Source organism: Argiope bruennichi, chromosome 8 (genome assembly GCF_947563725.1).
Source record: "Argiope bruennichi chromosome 8, qqArgBrue1.1, whole genome shotgun sequence".
In the NCBI taxonomy this organism is placed as follows: Eukaryota; Metazoa; Arthropoda; class Arachnida; order Araneae; family Araneidae; genus Argiope; species Argiope bruennichi.
Window position 1 is genome coordinate 70535206 of NC_079158.1, and position 22332 is coordinate 70557537.

General features: G+C 28.2%; 1 protein-coding gene across 2 annotated transcripts in view; it reads right to left on the minus strand.

Moving 5' to 3' along the window:
- LOC129981119 (uncharacterized) overlaps window positions 1-22332 on the minus strand; it is a 472677-nt gene that overhangs the window by 97128 nt on the left and 353217 nt on the right. For both annotated transcript variants that reach the window (XM_056091801.1, XM_056091800.1), the window contains 6 exons: window positions 12855-13001; window positions 10873-11020; window positions 10620-10688; window positions 8674-8748; window positions 1994-2218; window positions 20-117 (listed from right to left, as the gene is read on the minus strand). In XM_056091801.1, the coding sequence (XP_055947776.1) occupies window positions 20-117; window positions 1994-2218; window positions 8674-8748; window positions 10620-10688; window positions 10873-11020; window positions 12855-13001 (762 nt within the window). The remainder of the gene's footprint in view (window positions 1-19; window positions 118-1993; window positions 2219-8673; window positions 8749-10619; window positions 10689-10872; window positions 11021-12854; window positions 13002-22332) is intronic.

A 22332-nucleotide genomic window follows, 5' to 3' on the forward strand; every position in this document is an offset into this window, starting at 1 on the left:
TTGTTAAAATGGAACTTACTTCATGTCCGTTGGGGCCAAAAACAGGAAACCATGTTTTATTATCTTGACTTCCAATGACTCGTAAAGTCTTCACCCAATTCTCTTCATCTTCTCTTCCTATAGAATGAAAATTTATTGATAAGAAATAAATACTTAGTAATCAGAAAATGTGTTTAAGATAAATTAAGCATTTAATTTATCTTACGATAATTTTTTTTGCAAATTAATTTGTAAGCGAAGACTGAAGTTTAACATAAAGAAAAACCCCAAAGAATTTTGCAATATTGTTCTAATTATTCAATAATTTGAATTAGAAGATAACAAATATAGCTAGAACAGAATTAAGCTTTAATGGTTGATAAAAAAACAGTTTAAATTCAACTCGAGTAACAAAAGAATATAAATATTTTCAAATGAAGTTATTTATCAAAGCTGTAAAATTTCAATATAATTAAGCATTTTGATAATAAGAGTAATTTACATGAAAATTCGCCCGTAAAAACTCGCAGGAATGTATAAAATAAAATTAATCCCCACAAATCAAGAATTAGTTTAGTTTAGTTATATTTACATCCCATTTTAAAGTAGTACTTTAAACATTCATTTTTGAATACACTTCGTATTTTTGAATTTTTGACTTTTAACAAGGTAATTTTATTTTTTACTTATATAATTATATTTAATATTTTTGCTTTTTAAGTTTTTCTATATAAGTGTCGTTCCCAAAAAAATGCGATTTTACACTTACACATACACATATACAACATTTTTAATAAAAATATCTATGTGTGCCTTTTTCTATCTACTCTCATGCTGACAATGTCATACAGCGCCATCTCGGACCCGATTACACCATGGTAAAACTGAGTATAAATTCCAAAATATAAGTATCTATACTTACTATTATAAAAGTGAAAGTTTGGATGGATGGATGGATATTTGTTAGTCAATCACGCTAGAACGGCTGAACAGAATTGGATGAAATTTAGCTGAGAGATAGATTATAGTCTGGAATAGGACATAGGCTACTATTTATTCCGTTTAATTGAGTGGTTAATTGTTTATTAATTAAAAACTAACTTTCCCGCCAAAAATCGCGAAATGAGTAAGCCTTCAGGGCTTGTTTTTTCCCCCGCGCCAATGAGATTAGGCTTAACATGATTTTGACAATTATTCCAAACGATTCTGTTTATTTTCTTAGTGTTCGATACATTTAAAATTAAACATTGTTAATGAATCGATCTTTCGGATTCATTCTGAAGTACTTTTGAATTAAAATAAAACAGAATAAAGGAAATTAAAAATTTATAATCTATATTGCGTTACCCCAACTGGTGTAGAAAATTCATACATTTGTGTTGCCCCAATTGGCGTTGAAAATCCATGCATGCGCAGGAGTAACAAAAGATAAAGCCGTTGATGCTATAAATTCCAATCTATTTCCACGCGTACGAAATCGCGAGTAAAAGCTAGTTGATACATAAACTGAAAAATGAGTACTTGTAATATTGTAGATTGTTTGGAATAACATGTTAAACTAAGTGCACTCATGGTTTTTCTTATTTAAATGATCTGTTCATATGTAAATATGATTGAAAAATATTGATACGTAAAAGGTATGTGATTCGTATCTAAATATTTTCTCCAAAAAAGCACGATTTTGCAAAAAACATCTCAGTAGGAGCTTGGTCAACCAAATATTGAAAAATGAAAAGAAAATTTTTTTTTATGATCCTTTAAGATTATTTAACCTTAAAAATATTTGCCAAGGGCGAAAGGGCAAGCAACAAATGTTATCTTTTGCAAAAAATTGCATTACTTTAAACTTGCAATTTTTAAAAACCAAGTATCTATACTTTGGAATATACTGAAACGGAATATATTTATAGAAACTAATACTCCAAAATCTTCTTTCATTCACTTGTATATCAAAGTTTGGTGTTTCAACTCATGCGAAAACATTAAAAGGAAAAGTATGAGTTTCTCTGCCCACCTTGCACGTCAATAGCCGTGAGTAATTTCATTTCTGGCAATTCTACCACGAGAACAGGATGCAAGTCATCCACTCGAGGCACCCATCCGCCACTTCGCTTGGAATCCCCGGGAGTGTCGAGTGGAATTCGCGAAGGATTCCCCTCCAGGGTGGACGAGGACGCTTCAATTCTAGCATCCTTCAACAGAGAGTCCTCGAGTTCCTCTGAATCGGGGCAGGACTCCGCTGCAAAAGATACAAGTGTTCATTTCCTTTTTTTAAAAAATACTTGTTCGGTGAATCATTTGATAGGAATCGATGTATTTTTCATTTCCTAGGTTTTTGTTGAGTACAGAGGCTTCAAATTTTGATAAAATTTCTGAGGCGTGAAAGGTAAATGAAAGATTATTACATTGTTTCAAAGAAGTAAATAATTTCTAGATTATATCATGGCAAAGTTTAAATAGTTCTGAATAAAGTCGGAGGAACGAAAAGGCTTTCTTTGATTTTAAAAGTTTATTGCTCAAATTCTATTACATTTAGGCATACTTTAATTTTACAAGTTTTAAATACCGTATAAGAATATTTGTATTGAGAAAATTACTGAATAAATTTCACTATTTATCCTATTTATATGAAGAATAATACAGTTACTGCATTAGTATTGAAAACAATTACCTTAGTAAATTTCAGTGTTTGTCCCTTTTGTACCAAGAAGAATCCAATTATTGAATTAGTATAGAAAACAATTACCTTAGTAAATTTCAGTGTTTGTCCCTTTTGTACCAAGAAGAATCCAATTATTGAATTAGTATAGAAAACAATTACCTTAGTAAATTTCAGTGTTTGTCCCTTTTGTACCAAGAAGAATCCAATTATTGAATTAGTATAGAAAACAATTACCTTAGTAAATTTCAGTGTTTGTCCCTTTTGTACCAAGAAGAATCCAATTATTGAATTAGTATAGAAAACAATTACCTTAGTAAATTTCAGTGTTTGTCCCTTTTGTACCAAGAAGAATCCAATTATTGAATTAGTATAGAAAACAATTACCTTAGTAAATTTCAGTGTTTGTCCCTTTTGTACCAAGAAGAATCCAATTATTGAATTAGTATAGAAAACAATTACCTTAGTAAATTTCAGTGTTTGTCCCTTTTGTACCAAGAAGAATCCAATTATTGAATTAGTATAGAAAACAATTACCTTAGTAAATTTCAGTGTTTGTCCCTTTTGTACCAAGAAGAATCCAATTATTGAATTAGTATAGAAAACAATTACCTTAGTAAATTTCAGTGTTTGTCCCTTTTGTACCAAGAAGAATCCAATTATTGAATTAGTATAGAAAACAATTACCTTAGTAAATTTCAGTGTTTGTCCCTTTTGTACCAAGAAGAATCCAGTTATTGAATTAATACTGAGAACAATTACCTTAGTAAATTTTAATGTTTGTCCCCTTTGTACCAAGGAAAATCTTAGTTATGGTCACATGCTGTTGAAAATTAACACCATAATGAATGAATTAACCATTAACCAATTAACCATTGAATGTTAATTCTAACATTCAATGCTTTGAATATTAATTACCAACGTGGAAAACATATATAACGAAAGTAACCGGTTTGGTCTCAAGGAACTCCAACAGATATTGTTCTTTTAGTTCCATGTGCCATTTCAGTAAAAGTTTTTGCTTTATAGCTTATATCTATTGCCGGTTGGGTCATTGGCGTAATTTAACCAAAATTGGTTTTTTTCGCCATTAAACCATAATAAACCAAATAGTTGCGTCATATTTTAATTATGGAAAAAAAGCTGTAAGAATAGAGCTATATCATAATAAAAATGTTACATTATTGTTTTCAACAGCTGTTTCGTGTTAATTTTTTTTAGTCTGTGGAAACTTTATTTTTATTCTGCATATGTACCTTACAAAACCAGAAATCCTATCAGCAATAAAATATTAAAAAAGTAATGAATAAAAATTTCTTATAATTTAAAGATTGAAAATTTATACCAAAGAACAGACGGGTATTACAATGGATTTCAGGCTGCTAATGCAAATCAAAATATACCAGGAAATCTACTTTTAATGTTTTCATAAATGATTCAAAAGGTAAGATAACAAGAGTTTTTACAGGTGCATAAATTCTACAAATTCATAATTCTTCAAAATAAATTACATGTTTTAAATAGAATAGACTACCGCAATATTCAAGCATCATTAATAAATGGAATTAGTTGTGTCGTAGTGCGCCGAGATCTTTGCTGGAAGATTGCAGTGATGTCGGATTCATGGTCCGCAACTGAAGTGCGAAGTGTAATAAGGATGTGGGCTTTGTATAAAACATCTCCTGCCCATAATATGATCATAGGCAATATATGACAGGAAAACAACTGCGACTTTGGTACAAACATTTTGAACTAAGAAGAAAAGATATACGAGAGATAGATATACCCAAAAGATATACCCTTTTGGCGAAAATGGCGAAATCCGTGTCGGATCGATGGTCCTATTAGAGCAGATCGTCTATTCATAAGAGAGGTATTGCACACGAATTCAACATATGTATATACTACATATGTACTGAATATCGAATAGAAAAAACCCCCAGAAGGCGTTTTCTTCCTTCATACAGCGGCAGCTTTGCAAATAGGATAAAGCCATGCGAATGGGATTGCCACTCCAGCATTTAAAGTAATATCAGATGGAAGATATCTCTTACCTGCACATATCTCTTATCGTTACATGGGGCGAAACATAGGTGCTCTATCTGATATCTAAAAAAGTCTAGAAGTCTTTGTTAATTCGCTTAGAGATCTGGACCCTGATTTCTTCTATGCCGGGAGACTATTTCTTCTATTCCCTAAGGAAGTACGCCCCATCATCGATGGGAGTTAGCCAATTCCCACCTTTTTCTGTAAGTGAGAACAAACCACCATACTGGAAGCTTCTCATTCTTATTTTTGAAGTGTCTCCCCCTCCCCAGTGGGAGATCTTTTGCGCGCCCCCCATCCCCAGAGTAGAGAGACTGATTTACCGACAGCACAAAGGTTTCAATAACCACGAAGGATATGTGAAAAAGTAATACGTACTGATGCTCTTCTATCTTGTCTATTTTTTGGATTTCATAAATAAATTTTTTCTCTCAGAAGACTTGTTATCTTACTTGAACCATCTACGTCAATAAAGAAGAAATTCAATGCCACTTTTTAAAACTTTGCATTAACGTAATTCACTAATTAAAAATGCTATACACAGATTTCGATTAACCAATATAAATCAAGATAATTAAGCTTTCCTCTTAGAGAATAAAGCCAGAAGATTCAATGCAAAGAATAAATATCGCTCGATTCTAAAACACCTGAAAATACAGAAAAAAATGTACAGAGAATATAGAATTTAGCTGATTTTTATGGTACATTTAAGTATTTGTTTCGCCGGTCTCGAGGCTTACAGAAAGAAAAATGGTTTATGCAGAAAATTAAGTTCAACTAATATCTTTAGTTCTTAAAAGGCATAAAAGTATAGTGTCATGAATAAGGTTCTTGGTAAGAGTTTTTGCGTCACATCACAAAATGAATACTCCGACTGGCCATAAGGCACTAAAACTAAATGACCGGACTACCACAACAGCAACACTGGCGGGAATTATGATTGAGTCCTAAGAACCATCATCGGTCACGGTACAACCCTTCCCTATGGAAGTACGCCCCGTCATCGATGAGAGTTAGCCAATTCCCACCTTTTTCTGTAAGCACAGGGTGGTGAGAACAAACCACCATACTGGAAGCTTCTCATTCTTATTTTTGAAGTGTCTCCCCCTCCCCAGTGGGAGATCTTTTGCGCGCCCCCCATCCCCACCCCCAAATCCAGCCAATCATCATTTTCTAAGAGCAGCACAAAGCAAATCAGATTACAAAACTCAAATTTATCAAACAATCAATCAGACTTAAAGAAAAGAATAAATAAATCCACCATGAATTTAATTATTGAATGGTTGAAGAATTTTGCTGGTATGTAAGATAAAAATTGAGAATGAAAATCAATCTCAATTACTCAAAATAACATTTTCTATATACATAAAAGAATTGTTATATGAACAGTACCTTAGAAAATGATTCATAGTATTTTCAAAATGAAATCCTAGATAGTATACATTGTGACTTTCTAACAAATACCAGATTTTCATTATGCATTATTCTCAGTTGCTATCAATATGCAACATACTCGAATCTCGTCATAATATACATCTACCTTAAACTTGTGAGCTTTGCTTTCAAATATGGATCTTTGTGAGAGGTCACAATAAAGCAACGTAAACAAATGAATGTATTCTATAAACCATATCATTCTGAATCCTGAAAATGTGAATAGTTTTATTTAGAACATGATAAACGTATTCAAATTTATTAAATGTTTTCGACTAAATTATGTAATGAGAGGAAAGAAATATTAAAAAATTATTTTATTGATAAAAGAAGAAGTGCTTTTAGTTGTGGATATAGGGTTAAGTAATTAAATGAACGTATCGATATATATTTAGAGAGGAATCAAGCTGAGAATGTATTTATATTATTGTTAAGTTACATTATGTTAAATAAAATTCCGTGTTGAGATTTTGTTAGAAGTTTAAATAATTTATTTCGAATACAATAAATTGAAATAAATAATCAGGAAGTAACAGTTAATCAGAACGGGGGCAGAATAAATGCACATTTAACCTTGAAATCACGGAAACCGATACAAAATTAATAAAGAAACAAGAAATGAAATAGAAAATAAATTATTTAATACTCAGAATTGCAGTTCACGAATCCATATGCTTACAATATTTCTTTCTTTCTTTAGAACAGAAATGTTTTACATGGAAAAGAAATAGAGAAAAGAATAATACAATTGCTGATAAATTAGAAACAATAATTATACAAATTTTATATACCTATTTCATCAGAAAATAATAAAATTTTATGAGATTCATTTAAGTATTTTAATATAAAGAATAAATTTACTTTTGCATCATATTTTTATCTAAAACAAAGCAAATCAATATGAAATTTATTAAAAATTTACAAAAAAGTGATATAATTCAGAGAGAGAGAGAAAATTTCAAATAAATATTAAATTACATGATTTTGAACTATATTATTTTATTAATTAATTAAATAAGTAATTAATTATTATTTTATTAGTAACTATAACCTTTATTATTTTCCGATTAAACAGGTGTCTAACATTAATATAATTATTGTTTCCAGTTTGTTAGCAAATGTTATTGATATTTCCTTATCATTTAGACCATTTCTATTAAAAAAAGCAAAAGATTGGATTCATGATCTAATTCTGAATAAAGCGACGATTGTTTAGTTGATGGAATTTTGCGGCACAAGAACCCTTTCTGGTATTATTGCATCATACGGTATTAAAACAGATAGATAAAATCGGGAAATAACAATAAAAGCTATATTATTTACAAAAATTAAATAATTAAGAATTTTACTGTGTTCCTAAACTAGAATTGAGAAACATTATTTTTACCTGTAAAATAAGAATAATTAATTAGTTCTAATAAAAAACAGTTAAACATTGATAAGCAAATAAAAATAACCGATTATATTATTCTATTTTTTAAAAATCAAATAAAAGAAAAATTATCTTATATATGTTTTAAAAACCACATATTAAAGCATTCTTTATGAGTTCAAAACCATTCCTAATATCACCGATTGTAGGGAGTGTCCTTCAATTTGGAAGATGAATCTTCAAAATCTCCCCGTTCTAACCTGATGATACTGCTGAATGCTGTTCAAACATGCAAATTATTATATTTCTCCCGAAATTTGTTATTTATATTAATTCGATTTTAGTGCTAATCGTCCTACAATATCAAAAACTTCGGTTTATTTGGTGAAAGTTGCAAGAACTAATATTAGAAGTATGTGTGAATATTTTTAATTTATATTTTAAATATATTTGTGAATTACTTCTAAAACTGTAGATCCATTGAAATATTTTTTTTGTGTTTTTTAGTCTTTTTCACATTGTGCCATATATGAACATATCTTGAAATTTTGCAGCAGCTAAGATAAGATATATCCTCATTTAAGCAACAAATTGCGATAGTAAATCAGCCATTTATTATTTTTAACATTTATCAAAAATTTATATTAGATATGCTGTTCTATACTTTCGAGAGCTCAAACTCGAGACCTTTCACAAATTCATTTATTATATTGACTCCATCTTTTTGAGACTTCCACCCCCCCCCCCCCCCACAAAAAAAAAGGTAGCTAGGATCTTTCTTTTTTTGCTTATAATATCATTAAAAAAATTTCCATTCAGAAAATCGTTACAAATGCTTCTAAATTTTTCCGTGCGTTTATTAAATAAAAATCAAACCTCTATTGAATAAGAAAACGACTTTTATTTTCATAATAGTAAATAGTTTTTTTAATAAAAGATATTACAAAATTCTAATCTAAAATTTTTAAAATTCTATCAAAAATTCTGATCTAAATTAGGCACGATAAAAAAGTGTAAAAATTGTAATGATGCGGAAATCCATAGTCTCTCTATTCTCTATTTTACTTTTGCATTAATAACTTTCTGCTATTTATTTATAAATAATAGTATGCAATATTCAAAACAGAAATCAAAGAAAATCTAGACACAAAATCACTACATATAATGAAAACAGAATCTTTACCGAAAGGCACAAACGGTGCTGGTCCTAATGATGGCAAGACTTCATCAGGTGGCAATGTTATTGTCACAATTGGCACTAAAAATAAATTGATGTTAAAACCACATAAAAAAAAGAGTAACGATTAGTAACAGAAATACATTTTTTTTAGTATTCTTTTAAATTAATTATAAATTTCAAGATTATTTGAATACATTTTAGTATCTATTTTTCACTAATATTCCAAGAAATATGAAAAATGTATTAAATTTTATGAGATTCATTTAAGTATTTTAATATAAAGAATAAATTTACTTTTGCATCATATTTTTATCTAAAACAAAGCAAATCAATATGAAATTTATTAAAAATTTACAAAAAAGTTATATAATTCAGAGAGAGAGAGAGAAAATTTCAAATAAATATTAAATTACATGATTTTGAACTATATTATTTTATTAATTAATTAAATAAGTAATTAATTATTATTTTATTAGTAACTATAACCTTTATTATTTTCCGATTAAACAGGTGCCTAACATTAATATAATTATTGTTTCCAGTTTGTTAGCAAATGTTATTTATATATCCTTATCATTTAGACCATTTCTATTAAAAAGAGCAAACGATTGGATTCATGATCTAATTCTGAATAAAGCGACGATTGTTTAGTTGATGGAATTTTGTGGCACAAGAACCTTTTCTGGTATTATTGCATCATACGGTATAAAAACAGATAGATAAAATCGGGAAATAACAATAAAAGCTATATTATTTACAAAAATTAAATAATATTAAGAATTTTACTGTGTTCCTAAACTAGAATTGAGAAACATTATATTTACCTGTAAAATAAGAATAATTAATTAGTTCTAATAAAAAACAGTTAAACATTGATAAGCAAATAAAAATAACAGATTTTATAATATTCTATATTTTTTTAAAATCAAATATAAGAAAAATTATCTTATATATGTTTTAAAAACCACATATTAAAGCATTCTTTATGAGTTCAAAACCATTCCTAATATCACCGATTGTAGGGAGTGTCCTTCAATTTGGAAGATGAATCTTCAAAATCTCCCCGTTCTAACCTGATGATACTGCTGAATGCGGTTCAAACATGCAAATTATTATATTTCTCCTGAAATTTGTTATTTATATTAATTCGATTTTAGTGCTAATCGTCCTACAATATCAAAAACTTCGGTTTATTTGGTGAAAGTTGCAAGAACTAATATTAGAAATATGTGTGAATATTTTTCATTTATATTTTAAATATATTTGTGAATTACTTCTAAAACTGTAGATCCATTGAAATACTTATTTTTTTTGTGTTTTTTAGTCTTTTTCACAATGTGCCATATATGAACATATCTTGAAATTTTGCAGCAGCTAAGATAAGATATATCCCCATTTAAGCAACAAATTGCGATAGTAAATCAGCCATTTATTATTTTTAACATTTATCAAAAATTTATATTAGATATGCTGTTCTATACTTTCGAGAGCTCATACTCGAGACCTTTCACAAATTCATTTATTATATTGACTCCATCTTTTTGAGACTTCCACCCCCACACAAAAAAAAGGTAGCAAGGATCTTTCTTTTTTTGCTTATAATATCATTAAAAAAATTTTCATTCAGAAAATCGTTACAAATGCTTCTAAATTTTTACGTGCGTTTATTGAATAAAAATCAAACCTCTATTGAATAAGAAAACGACTTTTATTTTTATAATAGTAAATAGTTTTTTTAATAAAAAATATTATAAAATTCTAATCTAAATTTTTTAAAATTCTATAAAAAATTCTGTTTTAAATTAGCCACGATAAAAAAGTGTAAAAATAATAATTTTCTGCTATTTATTTATAAATAATAGTATGCAATATTCAAAACAGAAATCAAAGAAAATCTAGACTACATATAATGTAGAAATCACTACATATAATGAAAATAGAATCTTTACCGATTTTTCTAAAAGGTGCTGGTGGCAAGAAGACTTCATCAGGTGGCAATGTTATTGTCATAATTGGCTCTAAAAATAAATTTATGTTAAAACTACATAAAAAAAGAGTAACGATTAGTAACAGAAATACATTTTTTTAGTATTCTTTTAAATTAATCATAAATTTCAAGATTATTTGAATACATTTTAGTATCTATTTTTCACTAATATTATAAGAAATATGAAAAATGTATTAAATTATAACAAAATTTACCGTAGGGGTGATAGCATCCTAAAATTTCTGCCCTGAGACTGATCCAGTTTTTCCAATCAGTTGGAACGATTTTGATATATTGGGCTTCAACTGTCTCTGGCAGCACGTTAATCACTGGCGAATCTTGGTCGACGTTGCCAGTAAAATCCTAATTAATATAAAACATTATTATATTAATTACAATATTTTAACGCTTTTTTTTAATCATTGCAAGGACAAAATTAATTTTACTTCTGTTTTTGGCATTTTAAAATTACTTCAGAAACTCAAGTTAGATATTAAAATACAACCGAACAAAATTTTACTGGTACTTCTCTGGTAATATCTTCATCTATAAAAATTAAAAGTTTAAAAAATAAAACAAATTTTATAAACAATTCCATCTTTTTTTATATGAAATGCTTTTTAAATTTTTATTCATATAATTAAACAATTCCAGTAAGTTTTTGAATGTGAGTTTAACCGAAAACTAAGATCTTGTGGATAGATTGAATCTCTAAGACAAGTTTCAGCTTATTAACTTAGTTCTAAAGAATTATTGCATTTTAAAAATTTTTATGGATAACAAAGTTGTAATTTTCATGGCAATAATTAATTAAAAATTAATTATTTCATGCTTTTTTATTTGCTTAATATATTTATTTGAATTATATCAATACACTGGATATTATACAAATATGGCTGTAAAACATTTTTATTGATATAAATATTTATTTTACGTATTATAATTTTTGAATTTCAATATTCAAACCTCCTTAAGATTTTTTAGAATTCTCAACTCTAATTTGAATCGTAATTAATTTATTTATATTAAGGAAACGTTTGATAAAAAATACACACATTTTAATTTGTTTACATTAAGTTTGTAAAAATTGGTTACAATTAGAAAAATATACAGAAATGAGATATAAATCATTATATAGTTAATTTTTTTAATTTAAGGTAGTGAAAATAATTTCTGTGTGTTGGGGTTACGGTAGGAGAACGTAAAATTATTATATTCCGCTTTCATCATTTTTATGAGGGGCACAGCATGGAATTAAACCATCATGGTGATAAGGAACAATGTTGTCCAATTCCGTCAGAGAATGTGGAATTTTGTATGGTTCAAACAAATAATTAAGTGGAAATTTAATTTTATATAAATATATTTTAAATATTTCGTCAGCTTAAGTCAGTTTGAATGTCGTCTTTGATATTTTTATATTTTAAAGAAAAATTTAATATTTTATTTACTTTTAATATTAATTTTTATATTTTATTTACTTTTAATATTAATTTTTATATTTTATTTACTTTTAATATTAATTTTTATATTTTATTTACTTTTATATAATTTCTAAATTAAATTTTTTATAGAAAAGTCATTCATCAAGGTTATAAATCCTTCTGATAAAAAGAAACATTTTGCCAACAAGTTATACTGCTTGGTACTTAAAGACGACATGATATTACTGATTATATCTCGAATTTCGATTACTGATTATATCTCGACAGTAATATCTCGAATTTTGAAACTGAGTTGCATGTTTGAGAATTAAAGGATATAAATTTTCGCTATCTTTCTAACTTGATTAATTATCAAATATTTATCATATAAATCTCAGTCAATTTTGAAATGAAAAAGCAGTTAATGAATTTGAAAGTTAGAAATTAATGCAACAACTCTTTAGCAATTTTTAGTATCGGCAATTGCGCAGATGAATATTCTACATGATTAGGTTAAGCCTTTTGCAGTTGAACTAATTTTTCGATATTGCTCTGGCCATTACACAAAGAAGTACGATTATTTATGAGTTTGTGGTTAGCTATTTTTGGAATCAAGGATGTGTGTAATGGTCAGATTTATTTTTTTTTCGAAAATTTAGTTCCGCACATTGTAAATTTAGAAATATATGAATACTATTACACTCTTTTAGAACAATATAATCTGCAAGATAGAGATATCAATACATTAATGATAAAAATACTTTTAAACTTACGATAGGTTCCCCTTTGTCATCTTTCATTACTTTCCAATCATCTGCATCGTCACTATAAAGCACTTGATATAATGTAACCCATTCCGGTTTTTCGGCGCTGCCTTTCGTAATGACAGCAGAAATATTACGAGGCTTCCCAAAATCAACCTGAAAAATATTTTAAATTCCAAATGAAATTAATTCTATATGTCTGATAGGACAATATATGAATACAGCTTCAAATAACATTCATATGATTAGTTTGTTTCAATTACAGATGTGAGATACATGAAAACACATGTTTTTTAAAAACAATTTTAAAGAGATTTTTTATTTGATATTCCATTATTTTAATTAAAATTATATTATGTAGAATTAATAATTTATTTGCGGTGGGGTAGCATACAAAATACATTGAAGAGTTCCTTTTGATTATGAATTTCGCTCACTCGCTCTCTAAAACCTGCACCCTCCCCCCCCTAAATAGAACGTTCAACGAATACAAAGCATCTAATTTCACTTAAAGCAATCAGTTGCGCCTAATACTAGAATGGAAAATCCCCCCTCCCCGAGTATATATATATATATATATGTGTGTGTGTGTGTGTGTGTGTGTGTGTGTGTAATGATATTTTAAACTCTTAATTTAAACCAAATTAATTTTCAAAGCTTTATCTTAATTCAGCCATAGTAATTTCATTCTCTTATTTCCTGATCCAATTCCACTTTCTGTTTAATTAATTCAGCTGAAGCTTTCTAAAAATGATGCGCCATCAGTCCCACATGCCTAGTGAAAGTGATCCTTTCGGTGCCCTTATCCAAGGTCAACACGAGTATTGAATTGACACGTGACCGGAAATCCCAAGTTACATAAGACTAGTGATCATTTGTTTCGTCCCTTCTGCTTTTGTTCCGCGCTGTTGTGGACATGTTCTGTCCGCATCTGTTTGTAAATAAATTGCCTTCCCGGGATGGATTAAAATGAATTCAAAAATGTAAAATGTCTCTTCGATGTCTTCGCACCTGCATTCTGTTTCAATCAAAATAAGCTTATATTATATATATACTGGCCGCCTTTGGCGACCAGTCGCTTCAGCAATCTTATTGCTGGGTTAAATTTTAATAATTAAATATTTGACGCAATTCCTACTTTAATAGATTCTTCATCAAAATATTTTAAAACTTCAAATTTTGATAGTCGTATAATTCATTCATAATATTATAAAGGCCTCCAGTCATAAAGTAATATGTACTTCTCTAATTTTCTGTTAGCTCTCGTAGAATTTATGCTCTAAATTAAAGTGGAAAGAATTAATCTGCAATTAATATAATATTTTTTACTGAAACAAAGCATTTTTTAATAATATGATTACTGATAACAGAGTCACTGAGCGTTTAAACTTTATGGGCACTAAAGAATATCTTTCTTAATTTCTCAAGAATTTGTCAACACAATTTTCTCAGATTCATCATAAACAGATCGATTAATCAAAAATGTTATTAATTAATCGATTAATTAACAATGTTATGTTTAAATGCATCAAACACTAAGAAAATAAAACGAATCGTTTAAAATAATCGGTCGAAAACAGGTTTTAAAAAACTAAAAAAACGATGTATTTAAAACTATAAGCATATACAAAAAATATATAACTAACATAAATACACTTTAATTACAAAAGCATGCACCTAACCTAAAAATAATTTAAATCAAGAATCATCCTTTCATAATATTGTCAACAATCAGAACACATTGTGCATGCGTGAATTTTCAGCGCCAGTTACGGTAACGCAAATGCGTGAATTTTTCTACGCCAGTTGGGGTAACGCTATGCAGATTAGAAATTTTTAATTTCATTTATTCGTTGTTATTTTAATTCAAAAGTACTTCAGAATGAATCTGAAACATGGATTAATTAACAATGTTTAATTTTAAATGCATAAAACATTAAAAAATAAACAGAATCGCTTGAAATAATCGGTCGAAAAATGTTAATCCTAGCCTCATTACTGTTGGGAAAAAAAAACTGAAGCCTTACTCATTTGGCGTTGAAGAAAATGAAAAGATTTTTTGGCGGGAAAATTAGTTTTTAATTAATAATTAAAATTCTAATTAAAAATTCAAAAAAAGAGACTCCAGGTGCACATTCCCGACCTACATGTACCAAATTTGATAGCTGTAGGTTAAATGTTCTCTTCTGTAGAGCGCCAACACACACACACACACACACAACACACACTGAGCTTTATATATAAGTATAGATATTACCAAAAGACTCATCATAAGAAAATTCTAAACTTTTGCTTCGAAATTTTGTGCATAAACTAAACGAATTAGTGATATAACAATCCAGTTTTGTAAATTTTATTTTAAGTCTTTATTTTAAATAAATTTCTTTTTCTTTCCATTTTTAATTTTTTTTCTTTTTAAAATTTGTTTTTAATATTTTCTTTTATCAGATCAATGTAAAAAAAATGGAGTAAATAGTTGAAAACTCGAGAAAAAAAGATTAAAAATGACTTCGCGTATTCTATACACCGCCCCCCACCCCCCAAATGAATCGTCTGCCAGTCCTTCCAAAGAAGTTCAAGCAATATGGAATCAGCGCTAATCTTCTTAGAAATCAAATTCAAATAATTTGTATTAAATATTTACAAAACCCAAACAAAAACAATTCTATTATTAATTAACAGCGTTTTAATCTCAGAGATTTAGTTACACTTTTGGTAGAATGAGTCTAAACTCCGATTGAATTGTTACAGTTCCCACCACCTGGTGGCGCTGTTCATACAGATAATGTGAGTGCATCTATCATAGGTTTCTATTTGCGTACTTGTTATAGTAATTTTACGAAAGGATTGCAAAATTCATTTAAATTCCTAAAAGAATGTAATGTACTGAAATTTAACAGATTATGAATAAGTTTCTTAATTCCTGAAATTTATGAGAGGATTTAAAATATTTGCTGATAATATCGAGCAAATAGTGCTTCTCAAATATATAAATGAAATTATAAGAAGTTTCTTTTAAAACTTGGTTAAGAGTTTTCATTAAGATATAAAAGTGAAGCTTAATAACAGATTTATAAATTTATTTGCTGAAACAACGAATAGAATTTTATATGGAAATGAATTTCACAAAAATTTCATTGCTTTTTCACTGGTACAAATGTAATAAATTATATGCAATTATCGTGATATTTTATCCCATGTAATTGTCTAGATATTCTGGGTCAAAGGCAACCAATCTCCGTACATTATGAAGTAGAATTGAGTCGGAATTCTACCTCAGATGCTATCTAAATGCTTCAAAGCAGATTTAATCTTCAGAAAACAACAGATTTCCTTTTTTATTACGACATTCCATTTTGACTCAAGTAATTGTTTAGATATTATAGACCAAGTGACATTACTACATTTAAGATTTTTAGGAAGAATACTCGAAAATTAAGAAATGCTGGAAGTTATCAGAAGAAATTAAAAAATGTCAATGAAAAAAAACCCAGAAGATATTTAAAAAAATCTCTACAAGGTTCTTAAAAATCAATACATTCCTTGAAGTATAAATTTTTAAAGAATATTCTTAAATGTATTTATCTCATCGGTGATAAGGCTATAAAAACTGAAATAAAAGGAATTAAAAAGATATCTATGATATAGAAAATGAAAGACATAAATTTATATACATTTATTTGACGAATGATATGTCAGAATATAAAGATATATTATTTGATCAGCTAGGATTTATCTTACTGGATGCTCCCGGCACTGCCTTAAATTGTTTCTGGAACAATCCCTATTTTACTGTCTTTTGATCTGAATTCTATTCCCTTTGTTTGCTAGAAATCGTATCTCATTTTTAAAATCTCGTTGAGTCAAGAATAATATGATCATGAAGGAAAATGCTTTTATAAATCTTGAAAAATAAGGAAAACAATAAAAATTGAAATAAAATGTACTGTTTTGAAGAAATGTGTTTTTTAAATCAGAACGGTTGCGTTAGTCTAAAGAATTTTCACCCAACATCTAAAGAATTAAAGTGTGAATTTAGTTTTTGTCACATTAATTAAGACGAGTTTTTTTTTTAATAATTTGTGTTTCTAATTTGATAATTCGAATTTCAAAAACTTTGCAAAAGCCACTTCGGAAGATAAATTTTGGAAATTTCCAAGGGCAGCTGATTGGTTGCGAGTTCTCTAATTAACGAAGATACAAACTGATAAAGATAATAATTAGCAATCAATAAATGGAATATACTGTATTTGAAAAAGACATCATATATTTTTTCCCCCAAAATATAACCAAAATTTGAAATTAGATGTTTAAAGAGGGAAATAATTTTTATTCAATCGAAATTACCTCACAAAATAAAAAATCAGAAATAAATAGTTGTTTCAGACCTTCGCCGAAAATTACATGGAAACAAAGATCGCAAATACGTTTTTTTTAAATATTTCAATTTGTGGAAAATTGCAAATTAATGAACTTTTATGTCTTAATTAGTCCTACTTTCATTTTAATTATTAATTTATTCCCTTTAAAATATACTTTCAATTATATATAATTATTTTTCATAAATAATTAAAATTTTCTTCGTTTTGTTTTAAGTAAAACTAATAATAAAATCGTGACTCCATCAGCGAGTATATTTACTGCAAATATAAAAGTGAAAATTGAAGCATGTACTTGTTGTTAAAAAATTGAAGCATGTTAATTTTGTTTAAAAAAAAAGAAAATTCTTACGAAGCAAACCAAATTGTAAAGTGCGTTAAATATTGAAAACTTGTCAAAGAAGAGAAGAAATATTTAAATTTGTTTTCTCTATAAAGAATTTTAACATTTTTAAGAATACGAATTTTTAGTCTGACTGATAAAATCAGGGACAAAACTTTTTAAATTTGGCCTTTGCCAATTAAAAATCGATGCATCTTAAATAGATTGTAGATAATTTTTTTTTGTAAAACTGTACCAGCAAAATTGATGTAATGCTATTCATTATCATTGGTCGCTCCTCACTAATCAGAAAAAAAAAAATGTTAATCTAGTTAAGTCAATGAACTATGAAGAATTACTCCTTACCACTCCAAAAGTATGCATGATTCTTTTTGATTGGTTAGTAACGTCTGCAAACTGATATAATTAATTGGTGAAATCGGTGCAGTAGTTGCGGCATCGATGAAAAAAGATATTTTGATTATTTTTGTTTCAAATTAGCCAGGAAAGATTAAATAAATATCTAATATCAGATGAAGAAATTTTAGTTTTCATTCTTAACATTATTCAAGAAAACGTGACAATTTTTTTAAAAAAATTTCAGAATTCAATAAATTATGTTAGAGATACTAAAAATATTGATTTAAAACAAAAACTGTTTGCCTTCTTTGATAATCTCTATATGCTTTTTTGCAATCATAAGAAATGATATCAAAGGTGAATGCACGAAAAATCTTTTTTCCAAAACAATATAAAACATTAAACAAGAATTTTTATAAAACAAATTTCAATATTCTGCCTTCGAGGTGCTTTAGGCATGAATATAAGCTCTTATTTCATGGTTGTAAGTGCGATAGACTTTTCTAGATACCATGCATATACATATACAATTTTTTTATATATAAGTATAGATTTATATTTCTTTATAGTCAATTTAAGTAAAACAACTATTTCATGCTATTTTAAAAAATCAGCATATTAACATTTTCAACTCCGTGATATTTATCTTTCTCAATTCAAATATTGCATGAAATCAGTGAAATGGTCTCTCCGAAACTTTCTGGCACACTCCCAAAGAGCTATCATCCTTTTATACCTCACATAAAAATTATATCGGCGCCCTGGCATAGGGGTAGCGCGTCTTCCCCGTGATCTGGACGTCCCGGGTTCGAATCCCGGTTCGGTCATGGTTGTTTTTCTTCTGTGTTCTATCTGTGAGGGGTGTGAAAGTGTCCTCCCATCTGTGAAAAGGGGGTTGTGCAAGCGAATGTGATGCATGAAGTAGCTAAGTCGTACTCTTGGCCCTAGTTGGCGCTACTGAAAAAGCAAGAGACGCTCACTCGGCTTAAATTGCTGACAGATAACTATCAGCGGGCTTGTAAAGTGCAATAAGTCACAACAACAACAACATAAAAATTATGGACTTGGGCAAAACTGTAAACGCCAAGAATATTAAGAATTTTATTTTCAGATCTCTGCACAGGTGTTTCAGTACAATAGTGCCGGAAACCGTGTACGAAATTTAAAAGTTTTTTCTCAACTAATTAAAATCAAAATTAACATAGAGCTACAATTCTAGAAGCCAGATCATATATCAAGATTCATTTACACAAATCATTGAATTTACATGCATGCGCATATATAAATCGATAGTCACTCAATGTTTCGACATATTTAATTCAATATTTGATAAGGATGCTAAAACTGTGAACCAAATTTCAGCTACTTAGCTCTTTGTATATCGTACGTATCATGTTAATTTACATTCGAACAGCCATACATGCATACATACTTTCTATAACGGATTTAGCTGAAAGTTTGAAAGACGTTTAAATATTTGGTTAAAGTCACTATACCGAATTTTAATCGTCATCTCAAAGTTTATAGACAATTAGACAGTCAGACATTATTCATAGACAATTAGACAGTCAGACATTATTTCAAAAATTGTGTTTGTTGCATAGAGAGAAATCTGAAGTGTGAAGATTCGTCAAAGTCTTAAGGGTTAAGGGCGAGTTTTTGACGATTGCAATACTTTTTTTTTTGTTAACTTCGCATACGAGAAAGTAAAAATAGTGCGTTAACAGATTTAAAGAGTTTGCCAGATGAGATAAATCTCTCGAGACGTATGTTACTTTCTTGAAGAAATTGACGGATACAAATTACTTACCACTCGATAAAGTTGAAGACCAAAAATAAAATTTGAGATACACGTGCCGTGAACAGCAATTGATGGATTTTTGAATTTGACTTTGGGGATCAAATGTTTCTTACTGATTCTAGAGTTTCCTTCAGAAGCTGAGAGATTTCTAAAGATTAGTTTAGTTTAGTTAAACTAATCTAAAGTTTAGAAGAAGAAATTCATAAGAATTATTTCTAGAATAAAATTATAATTTTAAAAAAGGAATCAGATGAAGAGGAGGTTGCCTGAGTTGACATGATTTCTTTTAATTTCCACATTACATCAAAAAGAACTTGATTTTGGGGGGTTTAACGAAAATAGATGAATTTATTTAGTAGTTAACACAACGACACATTTACTATTAATGGTTATTGGTGAGCAAAGTACAGAAATTTAAATTATATGAATAAAAAGCAGAAGCAGGGGTAGCAAATTTTATGCTCTACCAAAACAAAAATTAGTAAAAGTAAAAACATTTTTAAAAGGATACTTTTTTGATGAATTGAATGCATTTAAATATTTTATTTTTTCAAAAATATGGATATCAAAACAAAATCGTAAAAGTGTCAGAGGGCCTGATAAAAATTTTCTAAAAGAAATAAATTTAGGTTTAATCACAGCTGTTTGCCCAAAATAATTTCCTGGCTAATAAACTATTTATATGGAATGCATTTATTTTAAATTTCATTATGTTATAGATAAGATTAAAAAATATGAATATAACTGAATTAGTGTACTAAAAATTACTGTGAGTATAAATTAAAAAGTAAATGTAATACAAAATAAAATTCAGAAATGAAAATCAAACTTTGGACTTAACGTTTAAAGTTAGCAAATTTTTATCTTCAATTTATTAATGGCAATATCTTGCGACTGAATGTTTTAAAGAAACAATAAATTGAATTTTCCTCAGAAAAAAAACATTTCAGATTATGTCTGAAATGTTAAAAATTTATTAAAATTAACTAAATAATTTCTCAGAATTGGAAATGATATCATTAAAAAATTAATTTTTTAAGTTTAAAATTAGTATAAAAATCTTTTCCACGAGGTAATATTTTTGGTAGATAAAGTTTAAAGAAACACAAATATTTGCCTAATTTTTAATTATAATGAACTTTTTGACTTTTAAAAATGCATTGGTTGCTTCTTCTTACTTTGAAAAGCCCGTCCATTAAGTTTTATCAAAATTGGGCCCAACAAAAGTAGCTTTATATAAAAACATTATATGTAAAATTTATTTTCAAGATATTTTTCATAATTTTCTCATGGAATTTATTAGGATCTTATTAATTTATAGATCGCTTGCAATATCTGATGCCTACAATTTTAAAGGAACTCAAAATGAAAGGTGTTTATATAAGAACACTTATTCTGCAAAAAAAAAAAAAAAAAAAAAATTATAATTCTTTATTAAAAATATTACAAGTTACTATTTCATTTTTTTTCCAAATTTATTACCAATAAGGACCATGTTTAAATAAAAATTTGTTCATTAACTGACAATTCATTTCTGAAAATACTGAAATATCGTATTGTTATGTGAATCACCCAACTGTGCAAAATTTAACAACTCTAGCACATCAAAAAAACTGAAAATTTTATTTCCAAATTTTCAAATTTTATCTTTATAATTTTATTCTGAAAGTACTGAAATAAAATGAACTAGTCACACACCTCCCCCCACATATTTATAATCCAAAGATATTTGTACTCTTTATTTCACTAATGGAATATTGGTTTGTAAATAGATAAATTATATTCTCTATTATTTCTATGATTATAAATTAAAATGATAATATTGTGCGAGAAATTATGGAGTAAATTTAACATGATATATATCCTACTAAAATATATCATTATTAAATATCACATTAATATGGAAATTTTTTTTTATATATTGCTGACTTATATTGATTTGTCACATACCCTAACTATCTGATCAGTCTTAGAGAGTTAAAGTATTAACTGGATCAATTAGTCTTAATTATCCTAATTTCTTGATATTTATCTGCCTTATCCCTTTAACTTCATAAGTTTCGAAGAAATGCCGAGACATGCCTATTTCGGCGAAATTCCAGTTATAGTGCAGTTTATAGTGCATAAAATTTAACTAAATATTTCATGCCTGTCTCTTTTTATATTTAAATTTCATCAGTGAACATGTGTTGTACATTTCTTGCAAATAGTACCTTTAAACCTTTAAATGCCATCTAAAAGTTTAAAATTATTATTCATTATTATCCAAAGAAAATATATAAATGGATATTACAATACACAATTTTTTTTTCTTTTTGTCGTGTAACTATTTTAAGCCAAATTTTGCACAGTAGCTTCTGAGGGTAAAGACCCGTGAGCACCCGAGGGCAGAAGTCTGATTTCAAGCTCAAATGAAGATAGCACACATTCACTCGCTTGCACAACCCCTTTTTACAGGGCGGCTCATTCACGCACCTCACAGAGAGAACATAAGGAAGAGAACAACCATGTCCGAACCAGGACTCGAATTAGGAACGCCTAGATCACGGGGAAGACGCGCTACCCCTAGGCCAGGACGTCTGCTAATAAACGATTTTTTTAACCATTAACAAATTCATACCTAAT